At 40.3% G+C, this 27,264-nt stretch overlaps 1 protein-coding gene across 1 annotated transcript; it reads left to right on the top strand.

The window, feature by feature from the left end:
- The first annotated feature begins 9,181 nt into the window (after positions 1-9,181).
- kcns2 (potassium voltage-gated channel modifier subfamily S member 2) lies at positions 9,182-13,850 on the top strand. The gene is made up of 2 exons (XM_008432885.3): positions 9,182-10,014; positions 10,344-13,850. Exon 2 carries the CDS (start codon positions 10,346-10,348, stop codon positions 11,783-11,785), a length of 1,440 nt encoding a protein of 479 aa, XP_008431107.1. The 5' UTR covers positions 9,182-10,014; positions 10,344-10,345; the 3' UTR covers positions 11,786-13,850.
- Positions 13,851-27,264: the final 13,414 nt, after the last annotated feature.

Here is a 27,264-nt window from a genome sequence, read left to right as displayed (position 1 = left end):
GCTCTTTGTATATGCAGGGCAGTTGATGATTATTTTATTTTTATTGTTTTTGTTGTTCTGTTTTTTGTTTTTTTTATGGACCATATTTGTGGCTGAATAAATAGGATTGTTTGATTGATTAGTAGAGTGGTGAACTGAATGGGAAAAATATCTCAAAATACTTGGCTGAGCCACTTTAGGGGATCACCATGCTTTAAGGATTGTAATATTGTTTCATTTTGAAGAGTATATGCCACGTCTTTATTCAACATCTTGGAAAAGTTTGCACTACAGATATATTTAACCAGCTTAAGGCTAAAATACTGCATCTCTTCAGTTTTAAATAGCTTTTTTTTTCTTCCTTTCTATAACACCTGTACTTAAGCTTAGCACGCATGAAACTCGAGTTGCCAGCCACAGAATCTGTAGTACTTATGTTTTTTCACGCAGCAGATGTGGCTTTCATAGCTCTGAAACGCCGGCCTGTTGAGCAGGATCTGTGACTGAAGTCCTCCCCCACCCAAACAACACCACACTGAGCCTCCAGTTAAAGTAATTAACTCAGCTTTTACTGCTCCTTTAGACGAAACAGAGCAATAATTGGGTATTATCTTTTTTTTTTAATTGTTGCAAGTGCTGCACCTGTCTAAAAAGCATTTGCTTTCCTCCACTCATTAATTCAGCTTTTTTTCTCCCCTCTTTCAATTCCTCATCCAGCTGTAAGTCGAGTTGTTGCCGCTTTAAATTTCGATGTCAAAGCACATTTGATTCATGTCAAGCATGTAAACCTTAGTTAAAAGGCGGATTTATTATTTCAATATGTTCGGTGTATAATTGCTGTCGATGAAAGTAACACTGGGAGTGAAGCGGCTCCTCCACCTCCCATCTGTATTCATTCTGCACTCGGTCCTGACTGAGTCAGCCAGCTTTCTCCGCCATAATAATCAAGACCCATTTGATGTGATTACTGTGGCGTGAAGCGGAAGAGCCAAGACGGCTGAAAGCACATTTTATTCCATATGTCAGAATAACAGGAGTAAATAGATTCCACCTTTTTATTATTTCTACAAATCTCCCAGTAGCCTGCTGGTTTGTCTGTCAGAGATGCACTCTGGGTGACAGCTGAAGGCTTCAGTGAGACTTCAGACGACGCTGATGTTTTCAGCCACGAATGAGGTCAACACGTTGTTGAACCTTCACCTCTAATGGAGAAAGCCCTGAAGAGACGAGATACACTGGGCAAAACATTTTTTTTTCTCAGTTATATGGCACTGTCAGTGTTGATTTTACAGTTAAAAATGGTGCAGAAGTTAATGTTCTACTGTGAAAGAAAAATGTTTTAAAGGGGCAGTATGATATGTCTTTCATTACATGGCACAGTCAAGTAACTATGTTCATTTCAGTTGTTAAAAACATGCTATATATATATATATATATATATATATATATATATATATATATATATATATATATATATATATATATATATATATTAAATATGACTGAAGACAGAGAAATTGGTTCTCTGTCTTTTTAAAAAACTCCTTCTGTGTCTAAAATTCTGCCTTTAGGAAGTCATCACAACATGGCTCCTCTATTAACCATTTAACAACATTTTTGCCAGATTACTATTTAGAAGTAGCTCATATAATGAGGTCAATAGATCTGTAGTTACACGAGGGATTTGCTAACTGCTTCTAGCTAGTCTGAAGGAGCTGAGTTGGGGAGAGCTGCTCTGTGTTGCAGAAGCTCAGAAGTTTGGAAAATGCAGCTCAAAGGAGGAGCTGCACCTCGAAGGCGGAGCTAGGTCCACCCAGTTTTGCACAGCTGAATGGTTGCCATGGAGATCAAAGGGTTTCTCAAATATGCATGTAAGAATCAAGGCATGAAGTGCATGAAGGTATGAAGTGTTAACATTATAACATAATGTGAAGCTCAAAAAAGTCGATTTTACATAATACTGCCTTAACTTATGGGGGGAAATTTTTATTTTCCTAAAACGAACATGAAAATAGTCTATAAAATGAATGTACAATGTAAAATGTACAAATTGCAATTTTCTAAAGATGGTTAAACACAGCAAAGAAAGAAAGTGAGAGACAAAGTTTGGTGTGATACAGTTAAAACACACACTGAAAGATTTACTCGGCAAAAATAACTCCTACACACTTTCGCCTGAGCCTGCACTCGAGGATTTAAGAGAAAGAGAACCAAGCTGCAGTCTTATATTTTTGTCTCAGTGTAACTTTCTCCATTTTCTGGTCTCTGCCACTTTGCTTGCGCCATCACCTATTTATGTATTCTCTCTGCTCAGTGCCTAAAATAATCCCACTAAAAGTTTAAAGAATATGGACCTCTGGAGGAATAAATGGCACGTCATATGCTGGTATGATTATTGAATATGACATGCAAACATCAAGTCTTCTAACTTTGAAATCTCAGTTTGTTATTGAGAGCATTTTGTCATATTATGTGTATTTTATTGGAATTTAATGTGACAGATTAAGAAGAAAGCAGAGCTTGATTGTGAAATGGAAGGAAAATTATGCTTTTTTAAAAATATAAATCTTTGTATGGTTTGATAAATACATTAGTAAACTTTGGGAAGCGCATTTCTATGTTATGAAAAGCAGGAAGAAGGTCATAGTTGCATGAAATCCACATGAAGTCCTTTCTTTAAAGCCAATTTGAACAAAACTTCTCTGGGCCAAAACTGAACCTTTCTTTTTTTCCCTAGGAAAATAGCATTCTCAGGGTCACCCATGACAGCATCAGCAGGGGAGAAGGAAGCTGGTCAGAGGTGAGAAACAGACAGATGGAACTAAATCCAGCTAATCCCAGAAGAAATTATTAGTATTATTATCTTTAAAGGTTGACTTTTAAAAGTCTAAGCAGGGACTGGGTTGGTAAATAAGCCTTTAGTTAGAAGTCAATGGTTTCCTTTTAAAAGCAGCATTCAGGTTTGATGCACCACAAATCTGGAACAAACGTCCAGAAAACTGAAAAACAGCCGAAACACTGAGTTCCTTTTAATCCGGGCTAGACCCCCACCTGTTTAGAGTTGCATTTGGTGCATAAGAACTATAATATTGATCAAAATATTTGATGTATATTTTCTTTGATAAAATATAATGTGTATTGCTTATGTCATAATTCACAACTGATGTTTTTATGCTGTAAAGCACTTTGAACTGCCTTGTTGCTGATGTGTGCACTCCAAATAAACTTGACTTTGAATCCAACATTGTTGTTTATATTGTCCCTGTTCAAATAAATGTGAAATAAATTCAAGAAAACTGTGACTGTCAAAGACTTGTAACTTGTGTTGAAGTTCACTTTCAGGCAAGAGAACAACGCTAAACATGGATCCAGTAATCATGTGCTGGCCCAGTCAAAGTTTTTTTTTCCCCCAAAATCCAATTGATAATGTAAGATCTAAATCACAGCTGTTCACAGATGTTCTCTATCCAGGCTGACAGAGCTTGGTGGAGTGCAGCCCTGCAAATATCACCTGTCCATCAAAGGCAACACTGAGACAAACTGGACAACAACAACATGCACTCATAGGCTGGGACCTGAGGTCAACTTAGAAACCAGAGCATCTTTGGAGAAGCCAGGATGCAAGATGAGAATGCTGAGACTCCTATACTCCAGCGCACCACTGACAACAAAAGCTTTACAGATACTTTCTGTCCAAGGAGAAAATGTCCTAGTGGAGAAAATATAAAATCCAGCTCTAACTAGTACTTTTATTTAGTAGTTTTCCATTTGAACTCTAACCATTTACGTCCCCAAGAGGATTTATGAAGTAACTTCAGATAAATCTAAATTGTGTTGCCTAGAAACAGGTAACCAAGTTCCTTTTTGTTTAATAACTTTAAATTAAATCCACTGACAATTTCAATGGCTGTGATTTATGTTTGCCTCATCACCATCACGCTGGAAGAGACGGAGCCAAAAAGAAAATGAATCAGCTGGGCTGAAATATTTAAATTACACAAGCAAAAATTATAGCTTTAAAATGTTACTCTCAGTTTCTACAAATCTCAAACCAACGTTTATATTTCTAGTTCTGTCACAAACCTCCATAGATTTTCATTTTGAGTTGAGCCGAAGCTGAGGATTCTGTCTGCGGCTCATGTTTGGTGGACAAAATGTTTGTTTCTGCTTTTCTGCTGTTGGTGTTGGCAAAGACGAACCACAGAAATGAAACGCTGACAGTCATGTTCTGCATCCATTCACACGGGGCTTCCTGCAAGTCTCCATCAAGAGATAAAAGATGTGAATGGAAGCTTGCCAAGCATGTGCAGCATATTAATGGCTTTGATTTAAAACGTAGAAGCCACTGCACTGAGAGGGAAAAAAGGCTCTGATTGCTCATTTTTCTCACCAGAGACCTCCTCCCTTCCATTCATGAAAAATGCCACGTTTCACACTGTCTGATGTGCTCTAGCGTTTTAAACCATCTATTCTGACTTTGAAAAAAAAAAAGCCTACATATGACATTACATCAGCACACCTACAGGTGAAACTATATGTTCACGTTGAGTAGAAACAAACACATAACCTTTTGTTTCTCCCCATCTGACAACTACTTAAGATCAAATTAATCTTCTTCTGTTTTAAATCAGTTAAAATGACCAAAACAATTAAATTGTTTTAAATCTTAAAACAGAAAAGAGAATTTTACAGAATTTTGTATTAGTATTTTTAACGTCAGAGATTTACATACACAAAAGTTATTTTTGTTTAATTTTAAGAGACTAGTAGTTTAATTACTACTGATTAAAAGTAAACGTATTGATAAAAATTCAACACTTTTTCATTCAAATCTACTCTATAGTGAAACCTCGATGTCAATGCTTCCAAATTTAGACAAATGCCATGTCACATGAAAGAGTAAAATAGCTGCATGAAATGCTATGCTAACATCTAAAGTGCTAACGTCAACAAACCACCATGTGTGCCGTTTTTACTGAAATGTTGTTCATCAGATGTAACAGGATGCACAAAAGGATCCCAAAAATCAGATTATTTTAACTTTCATTTCTTTTTACTGACAGCTGTAGTAAATAGCTTAATAATCTTTAATCATTGTCAATCAAAGTTTGACCCATTGGGCAAAAAAAGCAAAAGCAAAGGTTCACTGTAACACATTTTCTTGTTAATTTGCTTTCATTGATAATCTCCTGGATGAGATTAGATTCCTCAAAGCTAGCATGCCGTGACAAGGCAAAGCAGAAACATATCACTGGATAATTTTCCTTGGAGAAAGCCTTGCTTGCAACAGATCTACAGTGACTTTGGCAATGAGCTTTGAGGAATAGTTCCTCCTCCACAAAGAGGCGCATTAATCTCAACCATGTGGGAGAGGAATGAATCAAACGCAGCGTGTTTCCACGGAGCGCAGAAAGTGAAGGCCACAGCCTGTCGGCTCAAACAGTCACAAACACACACATAAGTCCGGGACAAAGACCTGAAAGCGTGTGTTAACTTTTTCACCCACACTAATGACATCTGAGGAGGTGTGTTAGTGTGCCATCAGCCTCCATTTATGTTCACCTGAATTACATGAAGAGACGCAGACAATAATTTCCACTCGCTCTTTATGTTGACAACTGAAGGCCATTGAAGAGAGTGAAAATCCTGGAAAATATATCAAATGACAAAAAAAGACATTTATATAACATTACAAACTAATAAGTCACACAAATAAGAATCATTCAAAGACAAAAGCTTTTATTTTCTACAACTAATCAGGAAAGAGTATGTTGTGTGTTTGCGTGTGCGTGCGTGTGTGCGCGCCTGTGCGTGGGTGTGTGTGTGTGTGTGTTGAAGTTCTGTCACAGCCTTTCATGATAAGAATGCTCAAAGCAGCTGATCACATCCCAGCTTCCAGGATGAAGAATGATTACAGCTGCAGAGCTCCGATCTGTTAGGGCCATTTACAAGCTCTTGTTAACTTACAATTGTTCAGAGAGAGAGAAAAAGAAACGTTATGAATTATTAATGAGCTGGCTGCCTGGCAGTAAAAAAATCCAAAAAAGGAAGATCTTAAACTCTTCCAGCACAGCCTCTAACTCGCGTTTATGTTTCCAAACAAGCGTTGTAACGAAATACAGCCAGGAGAAAATTGCTTCCAATGATCCTTAATGTATTCTCAAATGAAACTAAGGCCTGAAGACTTAAAGAAAATGGCCAGTAAACGACGCTATCCGGATAAGAGTGGAAGGGGCAGGAGGACTGCTGTGGGCTTTTATTTCATATCCTCAGAAGTTTGTCCTGGTAATGGTTTGAAAATGTTTGTTTCCTTTAGACGCTCAAACTTCTCACACGAGAGTCGCCTGAGAGTTTAGACCGAGTGTTTGTGAATATGTGTGAATGAAAGTGGGTCAAAGAAAAACTGGTCAGGATGTTTGAGGACTGCCCAAGAGCCTCGTCTTCCACAAACTAGAAGCTGGAATATGCACTGAGAGAAAAAAATAAAATTCTTTGAACTAACCTAGAAAAAATTGTATTTGTTACAGGTAATTTTATTAGTTTTGCTCAAGCTATAATTCTACAATCTGAACTGTAGCTCGAGCAAACCTCTTAAAGCCATCACCAAACTAAAACCACGTGACATTTCAGTCCAGCCCATAAATGGAGCTCGTGTTTATTCTGGACTTCCGTGTCCAGAATAAACATGTGAACATGAAATTCTGAACTGCCGTCTTAATCCAGGGAGCGAGTTAAAATTGGGGTTGGACTTTGATCAGTTTTGTAGTGTTCTACACATACACTTGATCATGAAACAAAGGCTATTGATGAGGTAAAAGAAGTAATTATTCATGTTCAATAATTAAATTCTGTTCACACTGGGAGTGCAATTTGGTTAAAGATGGTGCATTGTTATGGCCAGTGGCCTTGTGTATGTTTTCTTTTCCTTTTTTGTACATCTGCAGCTTCTAATCAAGTTGACTCCACTTGGAAGTGGATGCAGCCCTGCCTTCCTGTGCCACTAACTGAGGCCTACAGCGATTGGCTCACCAATTGCCAGCTCCACCAATCCCTGAAGAGGCCTCCCCTTTAAAAACCAAGGACTTCCTGGGAGAAGGTGCGGCTGATCCTTTGTTCAAACAACCCTGATTGTTTTGTGGATTTTGTTTTATTTAGTACATTTTTGTTGTAAGTCCCTGCCTTTTGATTATTGTTAATTTTTACCTTTTTATTTTTTGTCAAAACCCAAACAATAAACTTCTAAATTGTTAAACCTTACCACCTAAGTTTCTTTAATGTTACTTCCCTTTCCCCTGGCCGAGCCGGGTCGTAACAGGCATTTAGAAAGTTGCCTAAATTAATTTCTCTGCTTGGTGCAACTACAGCTGAACCTCTAAAGCTGTGATCTCTGGGTAGTTTTACAGCATCTGAATTAGGAATTCTTCTTCTTCTTGATAAAAATGGGGGGGAAAACAACAAAATAAAGCGATGAACAATTTTAGAAACTCACATTCTGTCCTGTTTGACTGACTGGTCAAACATCTCTCATACTTTGGTTGTAGGAAACTGCATTTATGTAGAATATGTAGAATACATTTCTTTTGTGGAAATTCAATTCTTCCAACACTTATTTTTCAAAGACCCTTTCTAGGTGAATAAATCTAGGAAAAGTTTTCTTGGCTTCATTGTTTTTCCCTGATGCTAGCTTCGGCATGTGTCCATTTGTGTTGGGGCGTTTTTATCAGCAGCAGCAGTCTGCAGTGTGAGCCGCATCGAGCTGTGTGAGAGAAAACCTTCAGTCCTTGATCCATGAAAGCCAGGCCGCTCTGCAAGGCCACCTCTTTAGCCCTGACTTTGTGTTCAGCATACAGAGGCTGTTAATGATGCTGCTGCTGCTGCATCAGGTGGCGGTGAGAACACGTTCCTTTCTTCTCTTTTCAACACATCAATTTCCACGTTTTTAAAGGAAGAACTGCGAAGCAGAATCTGCACCATTTGGTGTGGTCAGTTCTTGAAACACCCTGGATGTAAATGTGATGGGTTAATGCATGCTGGGAAATGGAGTTTGTGGAGGGGGGGAGATAATCAACTAGCAGCAGAAATGTACCTTGGGAAATATTAATTCTCTTTAAACTTTTCCACATTTTTGTAAGTTGCAACTACAAACTACAATCTATGTAGATGATTCTGTGTTAATCATTTGCCAAGTAACCAACAAGCTGCAGCTGTACTGTCACTGTGTCACACTGTGTATGAAACAGAAGCATGAGGTTCCGTGATTTGCCAAGAGCTGACGTAAATTGTGTGTGTGCGTGATTGTGTGTGTGAAATCAATTCCCCCCAACACATGTGTTGGGGGGAATTGATTTCACATCAGTTCGAAAGGCTAATGAATAGATTCATAATCACAAAAACGAAGGATATTATATCAATTAATTTCAATTTGTTTTAGCTAGATTCAGGGTCAGCACAAGGCAATGTGAGCTAGGTGGCTGCTAAGGGCCCCCACGTCACCAGGGGCCCCCAAGAGCACCAAACTAGCATAATAGACAAATACACATATACACTGCTCAAAAAAATAAAGGGAACACTTTAACATTTAAGTGAATACTGACGTGTTCCCTTTATTTTTTTGAGCAGTATATTTTAAACAACATTGAACATTGCAAACTAAATGCTATTTGCACATGGAAAAACAATTTATGTATTTTTTATTTTAATTTTTTTAATAAATAATAATGAATCTATTCCTGTTTTGGCTGCTGCCACTGTAGGGAAAAAATAAGTTATTAAATTTAGTGTTTATCAGTTGAAATTACTCTTAGTTTTTTAAAAATGGTACACTTACTACTGTGCATTTCAAAATTCAAATTATGTTTTTTTTTTACTTCATTACATGTGTAAACTTAAAATAAATAGTCATAATAGCACTGGTATAATGTATGCTAATTACAAATGATGATAATGAGATAGAGTAGCTTAGAAATTCTAAATCATCTGGTGTTGACATGTTGGTAAAAGAAAAAAAAGATGGTTAGGGCCCCAAAAAGGCTTGGACCGGCCCTGGCTAGATTTATAAACTCACAATATAGCTCTAGCAATTCCCCCCATTAATTACTGCTTTTATTTATTTAATTATTTATTTATTTGTTTATTCCATTTAACCAAAAATGCTTTCTCAAGTTCAGTTATTTCGTTGGTTTTAGTTATCTATGTTCACCCAATGTAAATATTTTATTAATTATGCATTAAAGTAAAAAAAACATTTGAGGGGACACTTTAAAAACCACCTCTTTTGTTGTCGGTTGATGACCACCGAGCAGACAGAGCAGATAGAGCAGGCGCAGCAGGCGCAGCAGGCGCAGCAGGCGCTCTGTCTGCGCTCTGTCTGCTTCGCGCGGCGGGTTAGTTGGTGATTCCCTGCGCACCGTGGCTGAGCTGCGCGCCTCGCCCCTTCAGCACCATGACGCTGAGATCACATCGGGAGGGCGGTGCAGAGGAGAGGAAGAGACAGAGAGAGAAAGAAAAAAACAAGAGAGAGAGAGAAAGAGGAGGCTACGTGTTGCTGCGCAGCAACAGATAGAAAGAAGACCCAGAGAGGAACACGGAGAGGAATTCCCCACTGCTCAAACAGAAGCGGCTGTCAGGGCGTATCAATCCTGTTTTTCTTTTTTGGCTCCCAGAATTCACAGAAATAAATCAACAGCCAACCTGTAGCTGGAGGCGCTGCAAGCCCCCCCATCCTATGAATGAAGGATGTGAGAACCGACGGCTGCAGCAGCAGCAGCAGCAGCAGCAGCAGCAGCAGCAGCAGCAGCAGCAAGCCTCCGGGTGCATTCAGACACTTAGTGTAGATAGTGTTCTCTGTCTGGAGGCAACACTCTCTTTAACAGCGGATCCTCTGGAACGGTGTCGCCCTATTTCTGTTCGGTAGAAACTGGAACCAGTTTGGAGCTCGGAGGACAAAGGTCCAGAGGTTGCCCTCTGACTGCGATGAGCCGCCGCTAAAAATGAAGAGTGTTTCAGAGAAATCAGTGAACTGATCGACCGTTTGAAGTAAGTTCTCTTTGTTTCAACAAGCTACAGAAACAAGCAGCTGTTCTTTGTCTTTTGGAGTAGAGGCTTGGAAAGCAATGCGTTAGTTTAGGTATCTAAGTATGGAAACAGTTAATTAAAGCATCAAAGCCTTGTCATTGCGGGCAGTTGAACTAACTTATGCTTTCTCCTTGTCTGTGAATGTGTCTTCTTCGTCAACGTGTTTGGTCTGTCACTCTATCTCTCTTTGTCTCTTCCTTTCATCCTTTCATTTTGTGCGCCCCGCATCTGTCTGTGTGTGTGTATGTCTGCGCGCGCGCGAGTGTGTGTGTGTCTTTCCCTCTTTTTAGGCATGACAGGTCAGGTCCTTAGGGACACGACTGCCGGGGCTCCCATGGACGACAACGCGGGCATCCGCATCAACGTGGGCGGCTTCAAGAAGCGTCTCCAGTCGGACACGCTCTCCCGCTTCCCCGAGACCAGGCTGGCGCGCCTCCTCCAGTGCCAGTCCAAGGAGTCCATCCTGGAGCTGTGCGACGACTACGACGACGCGGAGAAAGAGTTTTACTTCGACAGGAACCCCGCTCTCTTCCCCTACGTGCTCAACTTCTACAACACGGGGCGGCTGCACGTCATGGCCGAGCTGTGCATCTTCTCCTTCAGCCAGGAGATCGAGTACTGGGGCATCAACGAGTTCTTCATTGACTCCTGCTGCAGCAGCGCCTACCACTGCAGGAAGATGGACCAGGACAGGGACGACTGGGACGACAGGAGCGACGAGGGAAGCACCACGTCGTCGTTCGACGAGCTGCTGGAGTTCTACAACGACGCCACCAAGTTCGACAAGCAGATGCTCGGGAGCGCGCGCAGGCGCGTCTGGTTGATGCTGGACAACCCGGGGTACTCCGTGGCCAGCCGCATCATCAGCATCCTGTCCATCCTGGTGGTGCTGGGCTCGATTGCCACGATGTGCATGAACAGCATGAGCGAGTTCAGCGTGCTGGACAGCCGGGGGGAGCCCACGGAGGACCCGCGCTTTGAGACGGTGGAGCACTTCGGCATCGGATGGTTCACCCTGGAGCTGGTGGCCCGGTTCGCGGTGGCCCCCGACCTGCTGCACTTCTTCGACCACCCGCTGAACGTCATAGACCTGGTGTCCATACTGCCGTTTTACCTGACGCTCCTCATCAACCTGGTGGTGGAGAGCAGCCCGGCGCTCGCCAACCTGGGCCGGGTGGCGCAGGTCCTGCGGCTCATGCGAATTTTCCGCATCCTGAAGCTGGCCCGCCACTCCACCGGCCTGCGGTCCCTGGGGGCCACCCTGAGGAACAGCTACAAGGAGGTCGGCCTGCTGCTCCTCTACCTGGCCGTCGGCGTGTCGTTCTTCTCCGTCATGGCCTACACGGTGGAGAAAGAGGACAGCGAGGACCTGTCCACCATCCCCGCCTGCTGGTGGTGGGCCACCGTCAGCATGACCACCGTGGGCTACGGAGACGTGGTGCCCGTCTCCATACCGGGCAAACTGACCGCCTCGGCCTGCATCCTGGCCGGCATCCTGGTCGTTGTGCTTCCGATCACGCTCATCTTCAACAAGTTCTCCCTTTTCTACAAGAGACAGAAGCAGCTGGAGATCGCAATGAGAAGCTGCGACTTCGACGAGGGCATCAAGGAGGTCCCCTCCGTCAACCTGAGGAACTACTACGCGCACAAGGTGAAGTCTCTCATGGCCAGCTTGTCGAACATGAGCCGGAGTTCTCCGAGTGAACAGAGTCTGAATGAGTCGTTACAGTGAAGCTCGGCTCGGAGCTGTCCGGGGTGCTGACACCCGCTGGAGGAGGAGTTGCCTCTCTGTAGCTCAGTGCAATAACGTGTCAATGTGTGTGTGTGGGGGGGGGCGGGAGGGTGCGTGCGTGTGTGTGTCAGTTCCGGTGAGACAATATAAAGATCACGTGCACTTTCTAAAGGAGCAACTCGGTTTTGTTTTAAGTGGGGTTCTGTGAAGAAGTGAACAGTAACTATTGTCGTGGAAAGATATCACGTCACAGTGAGTCTGTGGATAAAAGGAAATCCTCAGAGCCACTGAAGGCTGACAGGAAGTCACGTTTTACTATTTCAAAAATAACTCGACCCTCAAAATGTTCATGTGTTTGAAAATCAACACTGTGTCGTCGCTTTTTGTTTTTCTGTATTCAGTCTGTCTCCGAAAGCAGAGCTGAGAATGAATGTTATGGTTTTCGCTTTGGTACTTAGAGAAGACATGGAAGCTGTAATATTTTCTCCATGTTAAATATTCAAACACAGCATGATCACAACTAGGCGTTTTGCAGCACAGATGTGAAATGCGTAAAAGAGGGATGTGGTGGTGAAGACTCTTAAACACAGGCTTAAAAATTATATGATTATATGACAAAAAAAGCAAATTTCTACAAACCAGTGCACTCGACCTGTGCAAAATTGTTCCAAAGAAAACAAACAGCAGTGATTTAGTTTGTTTATGTGTGTGAAAGCAGCAAACACAGCAGCACACACTTCAACCAGCCTCCCATAACTGGCCCCCTTATCTGTAACTCCGATCCTGACAACACTGACGCATTCTCAAGATCAGTCTGTTATCTGAGGAACCAGGTCTTCCTCAGACATTGGCTTGTCACCTGTATTGAGCCATAGCAAAATATGGGTGACATTTGGCCCCCAGACAGGGGCCAAATGAGGCACCTGTGTTCTGTTGAACAGAAGACAGTAAATCAATTTCTTATGACAACATGCACTGACAGGGAAATGGTGACTAATTGGTTCCTTGAATGAATTTCATTTTCTACTGTCACAGTTTTACTTTAACAGTGAATTAAAAATGAGGGTGTTGCAGCTTCAGCTTCAGCTGTATTAGAATAGGGTTGCAGTTTTCAGCTGCAAGTAGCTCTCTGACTCTCACTTGATATATTAGGCCTATAATATGGCCCCATTTTTGTTTTATTTGGTTTATTCTTTTATTCTGTGCCCTTTCTGAAGCAACAATGTCTTCGCCAGGTCTAGAAACGACACAGACCTGCTTCACTTCCTACCTAATGCACCTGAGGTGACCTAATACAAGGATGTGAGCAAAGTTATTCACGCGTGATTTTAATAGCGCTTCTAGTTTAATTGAAACACCGCAATTGTGAAATTTGTCTGGTTCTGTATTAGCAGAACATAGACAAAGTTTAGAGCACATTTGTAAAGGAAGCTCAGCTGGTGATGTTTTAGGTTTGTTCTCTTTCCAGAGTTCCCAGCTGGAAATAAAACAAGATCAAGAAATTCAAAGTATGTATAAGGAGGGGCAGGCAAATACACATCTGCATCCCGTTGATATAGAAATTTTCAGTTGAAGATGTTTTAAATTGATAAACAATTTAAAATAGGACTTCCTGCCTGATCTGCTGTTAACCTTTCACTACTCTGAGAACTTTTCTTTCCTAAAACCTCACTGTGGTTTGCTATCGTTCTACTGGTAAAAAATAAACAAACAAAAAAACCTGCAAGTGATCATATCTTCACCGGACCTCAGCTGAAGTGATCCAAAGTTTCCCCTGAAGTCCTCTTCATCAAAGTAGACCAATCAGATCACACCAAAGCTGATACTCCTGTTTGTGTTGTCTACAGTCTTAGTGGTTGTGTGGGCGTCAGTGTCACAGCGTCACACTGTTATCCACCATTCAGCTGCACTTGTTCTGATGATTAAAAAAAACGAAAAAGAAAATGTCCACATGAACCCCCTGGTGTTTCTCCAGTTGAAGGTAACTTGATGTGTAAATGTGGTGTTGCAACAGTACTTCACATGTTTGGTCGAAACGAAATAAATTAAAAGAAAAATCCTGTTATATTTCCCCGTTTCATGTCCAGAGCAGAAAGCAGCTCCCTTCCTTTACAGTCACACATGTAAAAGTGTTTAGCGATGACTGACTGACAGCGTCTTCAACACACTGACAGCCACACCAGCAACCGCTCAGAAGTGACATGTTGATTAAATTCCTCTTGCGGGAATTTGCCAAGATTTATTTATTTTTATTTATTTTTTGCTGCATCATAACATTAGAGTCCGTAAAAGCTATTTTGGAGTTTTATCTTTTTACTTTGCGTCAGCAAAACTATTAATCTGCTACCACTGTTGAAGTTATTCCACCTTATGTCAGAATTAAAGATGTGATAGAGAACTGTTATTTTTTTAGCTGTAAAAAAAAGACAATATGGGTAGGAAACATTAGGATTGCAGGGTTTCACAAAAAAAGGAAAAAGAAAAGTAAACTCTGCTTCTGTTTCTTTGGTTTGATTTAATCACAAAAGTAACGTAAATCAATTTGATCATCTGACGTTCAGACTGGGACAGATCTGGAGCTGGATTGGAACGCTGCAGGTATTGACCAGAGTTTGACTCAGAATCATTACAGGTCTGTTTGTGTTGAATTTTTGACAGAAAACTTTGTTGAAACTCACAAATCATTTTAATAAAACCCAGAAAGCAGAATATCTGGGGCAACTTTTTCACAAAATTCAAAATAATCGATAATCCCCAATACTGAATTGTGAGCACTCTGGTATTTTCCAGTCTTCTTCACAAACTTTACTATTGCAAAATTGTCAAGAAATGCATGCAGTCCTCTGTATGTATGACACAAACCTTAAAATAGGAGTCTAACTAACAACAAACATAGGGACATTTAATTTCTACCTTGATTATATGTATGTATAAGTTATGATTTTGTCTGTTTGTATAGTCAGCTCTGAATAGCAGCTACAAGAAGAACACATGACTGAATAGTTGAATAGTTTAAGTAACTCTTTTGTCTAAAGATTGTAATGTTTAGATCTAAATATCAGAGATGGAGACAAAAAAAAAATATTTCCAGTTTTCAGCTGGATGGGAAATATTTGCTTATTCTGGTTCGTTCTGGTTCATTGCAGCCCTACCAGGAGTTCCTACAGCAGCTGCTCGCAATATTCAACAAAGCGCTGAATAACTGGCATTGATTTCAGTTTAAAGGATAAGGAGGCAATTTCTACAAGTAGCTTGCAGCACTAAAAAGAGTCAATATTTTTTATTCTTTTGGCATTTCATAATTTAACCTGGGTTAGCTTCACTAACTTCCCATTGAGACTTCTACTTTGCAGAGCATGTGAATTTAAAATGTAATCTGACGCTACAAGCAAAATCTTCTGATTAATGCTGCAGATTCTGGAACAAACATACGTATTCATCGGCTTTTCTCTCATCTTTAATAAGTTCATTGAAACCTGTTACATTTTTTTTCTCATGTAAAACAGTTTCTTGTGGTCTCAATTTGTAAACACAAATCTTCATAAAAGGAAAAAGAACACGGCATAATATTACAGTTAGGTTTAAATAATCACAGAAAAACAAAGCACAACAGCAATTATCTGTCTTTCATTTTACTTCGAAGGTCATCCTGAGCTCTTCTTCAGTCCTAATGAGAAAACGACGACGTTCCAAGAATGTTTTCCACACGTTTCCGGTGAGCTCGCCTCAATTGGGATTTTCCCTTAGAGTCCAATTAAATCTGCCTCCGTTTGTTTACTTCTAAACCTTTAAAGATTTCCCTCCTGGGAGAAAATCCACCGCACTGCTGCAAAGTCGGACCGCTACGGTAACTCAGTTATTGATTGTAAAAGAGTTCACAGTGACAATCGGCGATATTTCACCAAATCAGAGCAGAAACGTGTGTCCATTTTCAGTCTCACGTAGAAGAAAAATGCGGTAGAAATGACAGATTTTTGTTCGTTGTCACTTAGATCCAAATATTCTTACAATTTCTAAGTGTGTCTGTGCAGGGGCGGTCCTAGGCTGTCGGTGGCCTGGGTGAACAACCTTCAACACCCCCCCCCCACCCCACCACCCCTCCACCCCTCCTGCTCCTCTTTCTGCTTTTTCAAACAATCGCATGATTTAAATGTCCAATTGCCAGCACATGCACAATGAAAATGTATTTTATCATCTTATTTGTAAAACGTGGAGGTGTGATGAAGCACACTTTTACAGAGACTAAAGGCAATGTGGTTACTTTTAGTGTTAAAAATCACTCAGGTGTTTGAAGTTGGGGTGAAAAGGCAGGTCTTCACCACAGACTCCAGCTAAAGCCGCGACACAACGGGCAAAATATTCATCTTCCCCTGGTACGATCACAATCATCCAGCCTTAAATTAAAGTTCATCACGCATGGAAAGAAAAGAGAGAGCAACATCAGTTAAGCTCCTTTAATCTTTAATCCCTCACGTGTGTTCATCAAAGGTTTCAGAGGTGTGGTTGATATTCACGGTTAATTATCAAAGCGCAGAAGAACGTTTTGATGAAGTGCCTGTTGCTGAAACAGAGGCATCCTACAGAAGTTCAATGTAAGTTTATGTGGTTTATTTTTCATTAGGTGTGAACAAAGACAAACAGAAGCAGCACAAAAACAATCCTAAAAATGTGGGAAGAAAAGCATAATTATTAACAGAGGGTGGATGGGGAATAAACTAAGCAGTATTTTTTCTGTCCAATTGTGTGTGTGTGTGTGTGTGTGTGTGTGTGTGTGTAGGTGTGTGTGTGTGTGTGTGTTTGTGTGTGTGTGTGTGTGTGTGTGTGTGTGTGTGTGTGTGTGTGTGTGTGTGTGTGTGTGTGTGTGTGTGTGTGTGTGAAAGCACTTTACACAAACGCAGCAGACAGTGTGTCTAATGAGGACCTTATTAAAGCTGGCAGCACAGGCGTCATCTCCAGTCTGCTCTGTATTGGTGATTTAAACTCTGTTACTAAGCAGGCGTTCCGTGTTGTTGCACATTACCATCTGTTGCCATCCCTTCACTTTAAACAGAGTGGGAAGATTGGATCCTTTCAGCGGCCTCGTCTATTTCTCTCCCTGGCACTTTTTTTTTTTGATATCTTCCCACCGTGTTTCATCTCCAGGAATAGTCGTCACAGAGATCACGGCGTCGCTAATTATCACACGTGAATCTCATACCAACACAGAACGCAGGTAATGCAGAGAAAACTACATAGATTACAGACCAGGAGCAGAAAAATCTAAATAAAACCCATGGTCGATGTCTTTTTTTTTTTGACCAGTTGAAGATTGTTATTCTGATTTTAGTTTATTGTCCTGTTTTTTTAATCATCATACGATGCTTCAGGTTTTTTTTTCTTATTATTATTAAAGATAATTTTTTTATGACTTGCCAAAACAAAAATAGGTAGAAATAATATTAAAGGTACAGCATCATCTAAAACTGATTTTAAGCTTTACATTCATACTGTTCCCTTATCAAAAACATACCCTGTTTCCTTAATTGTTTAATGCATGGTTGAGAAATCCTCTAATCTCCATGGTAACCACTAAGCTGTACAAAAAGCCTGGATGGACCTTTCACCACCTTCGAGGACAAAGCTCCTCCTCTGAATTGAAGTTTTAAAGCTTTCAAGTTTCCGCCTCACAGAGCAGCCCTCGCCTGCACTCCCTCACTCAGCTCCTTCAGACTAGCCAAAGGCAATTAGCAAACACCTGGTGGAACTGTGTATCGGCTGACCTCATAGGAGATACTTCTCAGTGAAACGCTGGTAAAAACTTTGTTAAAGGGTTAATAGAGGAAACGTGTTGTGATAACTTCCTGAAGGCGGAGTTTCAGAAAGAGCGGGAGTTTTTAAAGAGACGGCGGACCAATTTCAAGGCATTGAAATAAGAAGGAAAATTTCTTCTAAGTCATATGTGATATATACAGCATTTTATAACAACTAAAAGTAACATCATTACTTGATAGTGTTATAAAGCAAAACTATGTGCCTGGAAAACACTATACTGCCCCTTTAAATATTTGAATACAGATTTGAATATACTTTACAGTCTTAAATACACCAAACTATAACTTTTAAACTATTACAGCTCATACAAAGATCATTTGCTGCCCCAGGTTTTGCTTTGTTCCGCCACTAATCTTCATCTATACCAGCTTTATTAATCAGATAATTAGACAACAACATTGTAAGTTTTCTTCCTGATAATCCAATGGCTGCTTATTCTGGATATATCAGATAATTATATTCATTTCATATAATTATGTTTGTCTATATTCACTTAAACTAAATGCAACCTTAAGACATTAATAACTGTGTGTCATTTAATTTCAGCATTCAGTGAAGGCCTCACAGGAATATGACTTTACCAAGACAAAGGATCAGAGCAGGAAGATCCGGGGGAAAGTTATGGAGGAGTTAAATACAGGGTTAGGTCTCAAAAATAAGATTGTAACATTACAGGGACTGTTCAAACAATCATGCAAAAATATAAAAAGCATGGCACATCTGCAGGACATCCACCTAACCGTGCCAGGGGAAGCATCACATGGTGGGTTAGTGTCGCTTCAGCTCAGAAACAGAAGGAGTGGTTCTGATTTGATGGGAAGATAATGGATGAAAGTAAAACCTGCAGAAAAACTGAAACGGTGGAGGAAGGACAACAACACTAAAACATACCAACAATGCATTGGTTTAGGTTAAAACACACACATCTGGTAAAACGACCCAGTCAAAGTCCAGACTTAAATCCAACTGAGAAACACTGGCGCAACTTGAAAACTGACCGCAGATGCTCACTATCAACTCCGACTCCCCTTATGATATTTTACAAAGAATGGTAATACTTTTCAGTTGAACTACAACATAAAATCCTTGATAAAATACAGCGAAGTGTTCAGCTCTACTGTGACAAAATGTGAAAATGCTGGAGGGAAACGAGGAGCTCAGACTCTGCTGCAAGCACAAATAACAGACAGACTCAGACTGGAAGGATTATTGCCCTGAGATCAGGGCTGCAGGGTTTGAGTAAAGAAGACAGGCACAATAGCACGTATTTTACCCAACATCAAAGTGAGAAAAAATGTGTGTGTGTGCGTGCGGGGGTGCGCGCATGTGTGTGTGTGTCAGTAAGTTGTATTTTTGTGCACAAATGCGTGTTAAGGGGATTTATGGAGCGTGGAGCAAGTGTGTGTGTGTGTGTAAATGTGTGTCATCTCTTCTGTGTGGAATCAATTTTCTCAAGGATGTGCCAAGGACACTGGTGCAGAGTTTAATTTGAAGAAGTCAGAGAATAATTTTTTTTTTTTTTTTTTTTTCTGAGCGCTCCAGGTCCAGCTGAGTCCGGCAGGATGACGTCAGAAAATACAACAAGGTCCTTAGTTTTGAAAAACTTGGACAGAAAGAAACGGAAACAACAGCAATGTGTGGAGTAGCTGAAGGTGGATGGCTGCAGCAGCAGTCACCTGCTCTTTGGGTGGAAGTGTGAAGTGATGCGTGTCGATAATGTTTTGACTTCATTCGAATGAAACGTGGAAAAAGATAAATAATTTCTGGATCACAACCAGACGCCGGCTGTTAGCAGGATGTGTCATCACATCCAAAACACTCTCTCCATGTCAGGAGGATGAAACCTATTTCCTGGAAGATGCAGGGGTTGTGTAAACACACTGGGAGACATGATGGGAGCGTAATCACACAATGAGTCTATTTCTGCTACTGAGAAGTCCCATTCTTCTTGCCTGATCAGATCACCCTCTCTTCCTCCATATCTCCCTGAATCATCAGCTCACTAAAACACTCAGCGCCACAATCATCCTCTATAGTTCTGGGGCATAGTGATAATTGGCAAATTTGTCATAATTGAGGTAAAATAACTTGCCTGGTGTAGTTAATTGGCTCTGAGATCCACCTGGTGTTAAAATCCTGTCCGCCGGCCGCTGCAGGGGGACAGCCCTCCAAATGAAACTGATTAAAGAAGAAAACCAAGCCTCATCATGGCTCTCTGCATCCACAATGTGTCTTTTATTTGATCTAAATTCAGAAGTCAGCAGAGGCAATTTGCATTCAGAGGCAAAGTTAAAGCTACAGCATGTAACTTTTGCTAAACGTGTCACCAATTACTGATAGCATATGAGGCAGATAATGAGTGAAAAGATTGGCCTCCTCCAGCTCCTCTCTGAGATACAATTGGCGTTTGAAGAAATGCACGGCTCCCGAGCAAAAACAGCCAATCAGAGCCAGGAGGAGGGTCTTAGTGCTGCCAATCAATCTCATGTACTCACGGCTACATATGCTAATGGCAGAGAAACAACTCAAAGTTACAGGAAAGCCATTTATATGCCGTTATCGTTGGCTATTCTAACTAGCCTTAGCATTCTCAATATGCTCTGCTAGATGTAGCAGAGAGACAGACATAGTTGACAGCACTAAGCCCTGCCTCCTGGCTCTGATTGGTTGTTTCTAGTTAGCACTGGAAGAAGGCAGAGAACCAGGATTTTTTCACTGATTTTCTGTCTCATACTGTCAGGACACAGTGACAGTTTTAGCAAATATGTAATATATATATATATATATATATATATATATATATATATATATATATATATATATATATATATATATATATATATATATATATATATATATATATATATACATACAGTATGTCTGTTCTTGTCCCATTCTGCAACTTTAAAGCTGCTTGGTCCATGTTAATCTGTTGCTACAGGCAGTAACATTATGAACAACCATGAACAGTTGCAGTATTATGGGTTTGCTCCTTCATCTTATTGGAGTGTAAAGGATCAATCTTTCACTTGATCTAATAAGAACAGCAATTCAATGTTCAGGGAATCTTTGATTTTTCAAACCGAATAAAAGTTGTGTAACAAGAATGGTTATGGATTTCTATGTTCTGAATTACCCTACTAGTCCTAATTTTACTTACCAACAGGGAGTAAGGTCATAGGTCACCTGTCTGCCCACCCTGGAGAATCCATTGCCACAAACAGGCACAGCTGCAGGAATTTCCTGACACTTCTCTCCCTCTCTTTTTTAAGATATTTTTTCTTCTTCTCTTGTCCTTTATTCAGCTGCTGGAAACTTGAGTGGGCTGTGAGATGCAAATCCTGGAGCTGAAACTCTAATAAAATTCTTCAATCTGCATAAATCACAAATTTTCTCACATTTAACTGAGAAAATAGGAAGGAGAAGGTGACCTTTAAAACCTAAGGTGTATTTTGTGCCTGATCAAATGGCCTTTAAAAACTCAGCTCCTGCTCTGGTGTCTGCGCAAGCACATTTTCTACTAATTTTAAAGAATCAAAACATACTTTCATGAGTGCTTGCAAATATAACCGCATTTTGTCAATCTGGCAACTTTAGTCTTTCCCAAACAATCTAACTGATATTTACCATTTGGAAAAATATTCACAGTGAAAGAGAAACAGCACTGGCCTCTGAAAGTTAGGTGGGTGAAAGGTACCTGGTGGTCCCTGGGTTGACCAGTGGATAAGAGGGAGGGGCCTCAAAAATCAGGAAATGAAACTATATTTTTTGTGCTGCATCTTTTTAAAGGGGGTATCATGTGTTTTCCAAGCACATAGTTCCATTTTATACCATGATCAAGTAACTATGTTACCTTCAGGTGAATTCAAGGATTTCTCAAACATGCATGAATGAACCAACACTCTGGGTATGTGTTTGCTGATGGAATAAATGCTAATAGCCAATGAAAAAGAGTGAACCAAAGGGTGACGGTGTGATGGGTAAAAACCAGATAAATTATTTCCGGAGACGTCTTTGCAGGTGTAAAGATGAAAACCCAACTGCACAACAGGTGGAGGATGTTTTCTGCAAAGGATGAATTTTAACTTTTGTCCAAGTAAAATAAATGAGATGGGCAGGTGATAAACAACTGATAAACAAAGGTAGAAAGTGATTTAACCGAAGTAGATTAAAGACGAGAATTCATTCTCACTTCAGGTAATGACTCTCTCTTTCTCTTTCTCTTTCTCTCTCTCTCTTTCTCTCTATCTCTTTCTCTCTCTCGTTGAGAGAATTTGCTAAAGTGGATGTGGGAGACTCACAGCTCAGGATGAAAGAGGGACCAGCTGGAAGATGCATCATTATCCCGGTGGAGGCAACAGGGCTGGGAATGGGAGGAAGAGAGAATACAGATGGATTGCTTCTCATTACAGGTCACTGTAATTTACTATGGGTCAAAGGTCTGCAGATGTATCAAGGTCTGCTGTAAATTACCATTGTCAATAAGCAATTAATTAATTAATTGTATGACAAATTAAAACAAGCTAAATTATTTTATTGTTGTTTTTTTCTCATTTCTCACTTTTGACCAAAAACGTGATGATAAAAGTCTTCAGTCTGGTCTCAACTAGATCATTTTTTATGAAAAGTAATTTTGTTTAGACAGACTTCATAATTAATTTTATTTGTGGTTTCTGCTGTTTTGTTGATTTATTTTGGATATTTAAAATGTCTTCCCAGTTCCAGTGTTAAATGTTTATTAGAATTTAAAGTTTATTGATCTTTGAAAATGTGTTCTTACATTATTATACCATTATGACTATTTGACTTGAAAATGATCTCGAAACAACAACATTGTCACTGTTTATCGCAATAACTTCTGGGACAATTTATCGTCCAGTCAAATGTGTTATTGTGACAGGCCGAACTGTAAATGTTGAATCTTTCAGGACAAAACTTTAACTTTTTTTTAAACTTTATTCCCTAACACTAAAATCATCAACATAGAGCGAAACATAGAGGAAGAAATGAAACAACAAAGCAAGTTAGTTATCCACCTTACAGTGCAGATGCACCTTTCAGAAAGACGGTAGCAGTAATAGATCTCCACGTCTTTTTTCTTTATTTTGATAATCACACATTCATGAAAGTGTCCCTGCAGAGCTCGTTTTGACGTCCATTAAAAGTATGTGATTTGTGCACCCAAAGTGAAACTGGGTAGCTCAGTTTCCATCAGTTACAAAACAGAGAAGGAAGCGAGTTGAACTGGAAGCGACCTCTAAAAGTCTTTGTGTTTGTTCCTTTCACTTCTGTCAACAGAAAGGTCACAGAGGACAGCTCTCACCTGCGTTCTGATTGGACAGTGACTGACTCCCAGAGGAGGAAAATGTCAACCTCTGGAATGGATCAACAGCACTGCTGAGAAGATCTAACTTAATTTCAAGTTTCAGAAGGAAGGAGGAGGAATGTTGTTTCACTGATCTGTCATAGCCCAGTCATTTCATCCTCATACTAAGACAGAAACCTACCTTTTAAAAAAATTGTCACAATTAAAATTCTCCCAGTGGATCTTAGAAAATGTCAGATCAGTGCTGATCTGATTTTCAGATCAGATCTGATTCCTAATTTTAATTCAGATTTAAATTAGGAAATTTAAATCTGAATTAAATTTCCTAAATATTGCTGCCGTCTTCCTACCAAGGTTAGAACCCAGCAAAATAAAGAAAGACTGATAGCTGCACAGCAAATTTGGAAGTGTCAGATTTCCAGTGCAAGTGTGGAAGGTGAAGAATACATTGTTAATTTAACAACATGAGTGTTAGATTCCCTAAGTGTTCCAAAGAGTTAGTCCAGTCCAGTGTTGACTTCTAACTCAACACTCAGTCTGGTGTTGATTTAGATAGCTTATATAGTAAAATATTGAATAAAATGTTGTGCCACACAACTGGCTTTATTTTCACTCTTATATTTGACTTTATGACACACAAAACTACAAATTAATCGTCCTTATTTTCTCCAGGTGCATTCTGGGTAAAGCTTGTCACCAACGTCATCATCAGTCACTTGGCAACAAATATCAAACTAGCTAGATTGGGTGCTGTGGTGGCGCAGGGGCAAAGCACAACCCATGTACTGAGGCCTCAGTCCTCATGCTGGTGGTCGCAGGTTTGATTCCCAGAGTGAATTAACTGAAAAGTGGGTAAGGGGAAGACCGGGAAGCAAACCCATGACAGCTGCACTGAAAACTAGAGCCTTCATAGGTGGGCAGTGCTTAACCCCTGCACAGCATACCCTGCCTGTAGAATTTTAAAACTCAGATTTCTATGTTGTTCTATTCTTTACACTGTTCTGTGTTAGATTAACACATTTATAGTGTAACTTTTGACAATATACACTAGTTTTTGGGTAAATTAACACTGATTTCAACTACTGTGAGTGTTGAATCAACTCTATCAGAAATAACACATTCAAAAGTGTAACTTCTACACCATCCAGTGTGGACCTATATAGACACCTTAAAAGTGTAAAATTTAACTCTGTAGGAGTTGATGGAACACTTCCAAATTTACTGTGTGACATTTCAGTAAAGCACATAATGAAGGAAGTAACGGTCACAAACTAGAGACAGGTCTGATTGGACAAATTCATGCTACCATGATTTCCTTTCAAATGTTTGTAAAACAGCAAGTTTGTCACTCTCTATACATCTCTTCTCTCTCAGCTCAAGGTCTCACTGTTTGGTGCTGTTTTACGTCAGACTATTTATCATGACCAACAGGATATCAGTCGTGTCAGGCTTTTTCTAATTCTTTCAGGCTTCATTGTGGTTTCTCTGACGTCTTGTTGGCAAATAATTAAAGAACTTCCAGAGTGTTCCTGGATTTTCAGCTCAATCTTTTAGTAGTCTGTTGAACTTAAACTACTTTTACTACTCTCTTTTAAAACTGTGGAAGTCTCGTGCCGACTTGGATGTTTCACTTATTTACTGGACATTCTTGCCAGGAAATGGATGCAGACTGCAGCTTTGTTCCATTCTCACCGCAATCATTCTGGCATTACTGCGTTGGGTCAAACTGAGGTCTAAGCAGCCTACTGGGGGTAGTCAGAACAAGTCTTTGTATCAACAATTTACCATCATGTTTTGTAGAGTTGGCAGACAGGACACCAGCAGAGTTCTAGAAACGTGTCTATTTTAGTGAAAGAAAGGCGGCATAATGGGATAACAGGGAGCCAAACAAGAGGAGAGTGATGGGTTTATCTTAAAACGACTGACAGCAAACACAGGGAGGAGTGAAAAGTGGGACAAGGAACAGGTGAGGGTAATTACTGAATGTGTAACAGCTCAGACGGGCTCAGGGAACAAGAGGCAGCGGCAGATCTAATGGGAGAGATGACTGGAGAGAGAAACCACTGTAAGGAAACAAAGAGATGTAAAAATCTATAACACAGAAACACACGGAAGATTCAAAAAGTAAATCTAAATTCAAAACTAAGTTTTAGAGATCACAACATTTAGATGGTAAATAAAAAGCAAACATCATTGTAGTGCCACGGACACCGATCAGGCCCACTGATGTTTGCATGCTGAACACAACTTAACCATGGTCCAGCTGTAAGTTGGAAGATCAGTGGGATAAGTTGGTTGCTGTGTCATGCTGACTGATGCTAACAGTACGCAAAAAAACAGTTCTGTTGCATTTTATGTATTCAAACAATAAAGAAACATGTTAAAAGGCAGAGTGTGTACTGTTCTATGAGTATAAATAATAAATGAAAAATACATATATTTCTGAAGCTTAACCATGCTGCAGTCATACAGTGGTACGGTATTGGGGAGGTGAGGGACCACTGTCACCTGAGTAGTAACTGCTTATTTTAATAGTTCAAACACCAAATATACATAGTAATAGTGTGTATTAATATGCTTTAATACACATTGTAAAATGTTTTGGCACTGCCACATAAGCTAATATCTTATTTCCTTATTGGGTGCAGTCATGTAGTGCCACGGAAACTAAAAGGGTTGGCTGCTCTGCAAACACCAGCCACTGGCCTGTCAGGTAGCATTATCCCTGTAGTTCAGCTTCCCACTACATATTCTTTGCAAACACTATTATATTTAGACATTCTACAGAAAAATCCATTTGGGTTTTTAAATTTGGAGTTAAGTTCCACAGAAAAACAATCCACAAATAGGTAAATCTGTAAAAACAGCAAACTAGAAAGTCAAAGTCCTGTTGTATTTCTGTTTTCAAATGTATGGTTGTGCTAACTTTTTTATTATTATTATTTACTGAGCTGGTACCTGCCATAAAACACTTGTGAATTACTTCTTTACAGCGTTTTATACCATACATAAAAAACCCCCCTAAAGACCAGAAAACTGAAAACCACGGCATCAATGTTACATCCAAATTCAAAACCCAAACTGTCACGGTTCTTTACACCAATTTCAATGTCATGGAAGAGAAACAAGCAACAAAGAAAAAAATAAAAATAAAAATCTTTTAATCCCTTTATCTGGCACTGCCTATTTTAACAGCAGTGCCAGACTAACTTCAGCTGCAGTTTGGCAAACACACCTGAGGAAGATCTGACACTATTCAGACGCCGTGTTCAAAGGAACACATCTGAATAAGCTAGATCAGGTTTTGGATGAGGTGTCTCCCATCCTATTGGCTCCGTAGTCACATCTGTGGGTGGAACGTGGCACTGAATAGAAACTTACGGAAAATGTTTTCAAGATATCAAAGCCGGAAACGTGTGCTTCTGCAATCCCCACAACATTTAGGAGGATTTTAAGCTTTTGTCGCCGAAGCTCTTGAATCCGAGCGTAGGAAAAGAAAAACCTCTTTATTTTTAACAGATAAATGAGATTTCTTTCTGCTAAAATGTCACATCAAGATTTCTTGCTTGAAAGACTGGTTGTTATTGTATCTCTCAGAGCCACTGGATCATTCAGAGAGGCTCATTACTCTTCAATGTGTCTCCAGTCTAAACATACACACGCACCCCTGCACACACACACACACACACACACACACACACACACACACACACACACACACACACACACACACACACGCACGCACGCACACACACACACACACACACACACACACACACACACACACACACACACACACACACACACACACACACCCACACACACACACACACACACACACCTTCATCACCGTGTGTAGAGTTCTCATTCTTTCATAAGGTCACCATTAATTCCGCTTCTCCCCCATTGTGGAGATGGTGATGGATGCTTGATATTTGGGTGGAACGTCCCCTCTGTTGCCGACGCAAAAGAAAATGCCTTTCCTCCATCAGTCAGCCAGAAAAGCGATTTCCCCTCCATCTAGGGACGTGAATCTGTTTGCTTCTGTCTGCCGGCGCCTCGGCGCTGTAAGCAAAGCAAAGAGAAAACGCCGTCTGAGTGGATGAGGAGTTAATGGCGGTCTGTCACTGCCTACGAGGAGCAGCAGTTCCTGCCAAGGACTCGAACCTCCCTGAGAGCAACGACGCACTGACAGGGAAAGTTGAAGGGATATTCCTCCGTCTCTCCGTCGCTGTCTGCTTCGCTTTAAACACACTGCTTTATTTTTCCCTCCTCTTGTTCCATCAAGTTCACTTACTGAGAATTTTTTTTTTTTTTGTCTGTGCCATCAACCAAAACCTAC

Source organism: Poecilia reticulata, chromosome 16 (assembly GCF_904066995.2).
Source record: "Poecilia reticulata chromosome 16, P_reticulata-male-v2, whole genome shotgun sequence".
NCBI lineage: Eukaryota > Metazoa > Chordata > Actinopteri > Cyprinodontiformes > Poeciliidae > Poecilia > Poecilia reticulata.
The sequence above is the reverse complement of the archived record's forward strand: the minus strand, read 5'-3'. Positions and strand labels throughout refer to the sequence as shown.